Below are 1943 nucleotides of genomic sequence, written 5' to 3'. Positions count from 1 at the left end.
CTATCTCGTCCACTATCTCGTCCACTATCTCGTCCACTATCTCGTCCATCATCTCGCCCACCATTGCGACAGTCATCTTGTTGGCCACCATCTCATCCACTATCTCGTCCATCATCTCGGGCACCATCTCATCCACTACTTCGTTTACCATCTCTTTGACTATCTTACCACCATCTCATCCACTATCTCGTTCATCACCTCGTCACCATCTCGGTCACCACCTCGTCCATCATCACGGTCACCACCTCGTCCACCATCACGGTCACCACCATCTCGTCCACCATGGCAGGAGGAAATAAGCGTGAAAGATGCTATAAACCTATTACGATCGAATCTGCTTGGGATGATTTGCTGCAGGATGCTAGGAACATCCAACTTTATGGATTGCATACGTCTCATCGCAAATCGCTAAGAGGCGCCCAAAAAGTGGTCAAAGGGCTTTCTACAGGTGCGGAAGCACGGGACTACAAACATTTCCTGAATATAATTCACCGTGACTGCGGGATTGAGGTGATGTTTGTAGTCAGCTCGAGCGTAGGCATCGTTCGCTTTAGTCGATTTTCAGCCAAGGTTAGAAAAGCTTTCCTCGACAGGCTCCGAAGCGAAGGCAAAGTTGCGATCAGTCGCTGCGGAAACTTCGAAGAGAATACCAAAGAGTGGTTTCCGGAAACCGAGGTCCTTCATTATCATCACGTTGACGAGAGTCCTCAAACTCAAACGCATACGATATTTGAAAATGCGTTTACCCAAGGATTTGAATTTGTTTTTGGCAACAGTATATGCTATACAATTTACAAGCAAATGGCTCAAGCTGCAAGGTATACAGTTCTCACCGGCGCTATCAAGATGTCTTTTCCGATTCGAGGTTCGACAGACTGCAGCTTGTGCTTAGTCATCCCTGCCAGCTGGGTCGCTGCGGTCGCCAAAGCTTTGTTTGATGTGGATGTAGAATCTGATGGCGAGACACGGTACATTATACATAAAGTGAAAATATACCCAGATCCAAAATATCCATTGACAGGCATTAGCACTACATTAATACCTCCCGTCTTTGGTGAGAATATAGCTTCTGCAATGTTGGCGAGTAGCAAGAGGGAAGAGGAGGTGGAGAAGAGTATTGAAAAAACGGATTGTGTCTCCATGACTTGGACGAGCGACCCGGATGAAGATGGAATCATCAATATCATCCTAGGTCTCGAACGTAGTGTCGAGCTATGCAATATACTATACTAATACATCACTTCTCTTCCTTAACTTCTCCATCCGGAATATACATTGCTTCACCTTTCTCCAATTTCCTTTGTCCGGATGGCCCCAGAAATTCCGCATGCCCTTTGCTCTTATAATACGTGACCTCGGTACACTTTTGCCATTTCACGGTTTGGCCATCACCGTTGATCCAAGCAGGCTTAGTAAGCTTGCGCTGCACTGTATTAGTATGAAAATTGGTTCCAGTGGAGGCACTTACCATAGGATGTCTGGTTGAAATGAGAAAGACGTACGAGACCCAAATTGCTGAGATAGTAGATGGTAGATTAAATAGACGATGCGCCCTTGGCTATAACAATACCATCTGCTCCTGCTCTTTCGTTGAGCGTCGGCATAGAAGAAATGTTGGGCAAATATGAAGCCTCGTCAGACTTCAAGTGGAGAATCAGGAAGATCGTTGCCTATATATGTTGTCAGTTTGGTTTTAGGCAAGGTACTGGATATTTGATATCACCGAACGATTATTCCCTCTAAGCGGCAGATGGCAGAATGAAGTCGTTGCTTGCGTCGATCCGAGGAAGAAGTTGAACGAAATCAGAAGCTCTGCGGGTGAAGTCAGCTGTTTCGAAGATACGTTGCCCCACTATTGACTTGTCATCTGATGAAACATTTTGGGCATCAATCCAATCCAGGAGCAGCCGAAACAGAACAAGTGCCTAAAGCAGGCTTGAAGT

General features: G+C 46.0%; 1 protein-coding gene across 2 annotated transcripts; it reads left to right on the top strand.

The window, feature by feature from the left end:
- Nucleotides 1-123: 123 nt before the first annotated feature.
- On the top strand, nt 124-1265 carry PV09_09468. 2 transcript variants are annotated; one of them, XM_016363529.1, is made up of 2 exons: nt 124-968; nt 1029-1265. In XM_016363529.1, exons 1-2 carry the CDS (start codon nt 283-285, stop codon nt 1231-1233), a joined length of 891 nt encoding a protein of 296 aa, XP_016208641.1. In that variant the 5' UTR covers nt 124-282; the 3' UTR covers nt 1234-1265. The 2 variants fall into 2 exon arrangements, with proteins under 2 accessions (XP_016208641.1, XP_016208640.1); XM_016363528.1 differs by having other exon boundaries at nt 124-1265.
- Nucleotides 1266-1943: the final 678 nt, after the last annotated feature.

The sequence above is a fragment of the Verruconis gallopava genome (assembly GCF_000836295.1).
Source record: "Verruconis gallopava strain CBS 43764 unplaced genomic scaffold supercont1.71, whole genome shotgun sequence".
NCBI classification, from domain to species: domain Eukaryota; kingdom Fungi; phylum Ascomycota; class Dothideomycetes; order Venturiales; family Sympoventuriaceae; genus Verruconis; species Verruconis gallopava.
This window is presented reverse-complemented; position numbering and strand designations above follow the sequence as displayed.

Excerpts from the sequence above, each read along its gene's own strand:
- PV09_09468 (XM_016363528.1), top strand. The coding sequence starts at position 283 with ATGGCAGGAGGAAATAAGCGTGAAAGATGCTATAAACCTATTACGATC.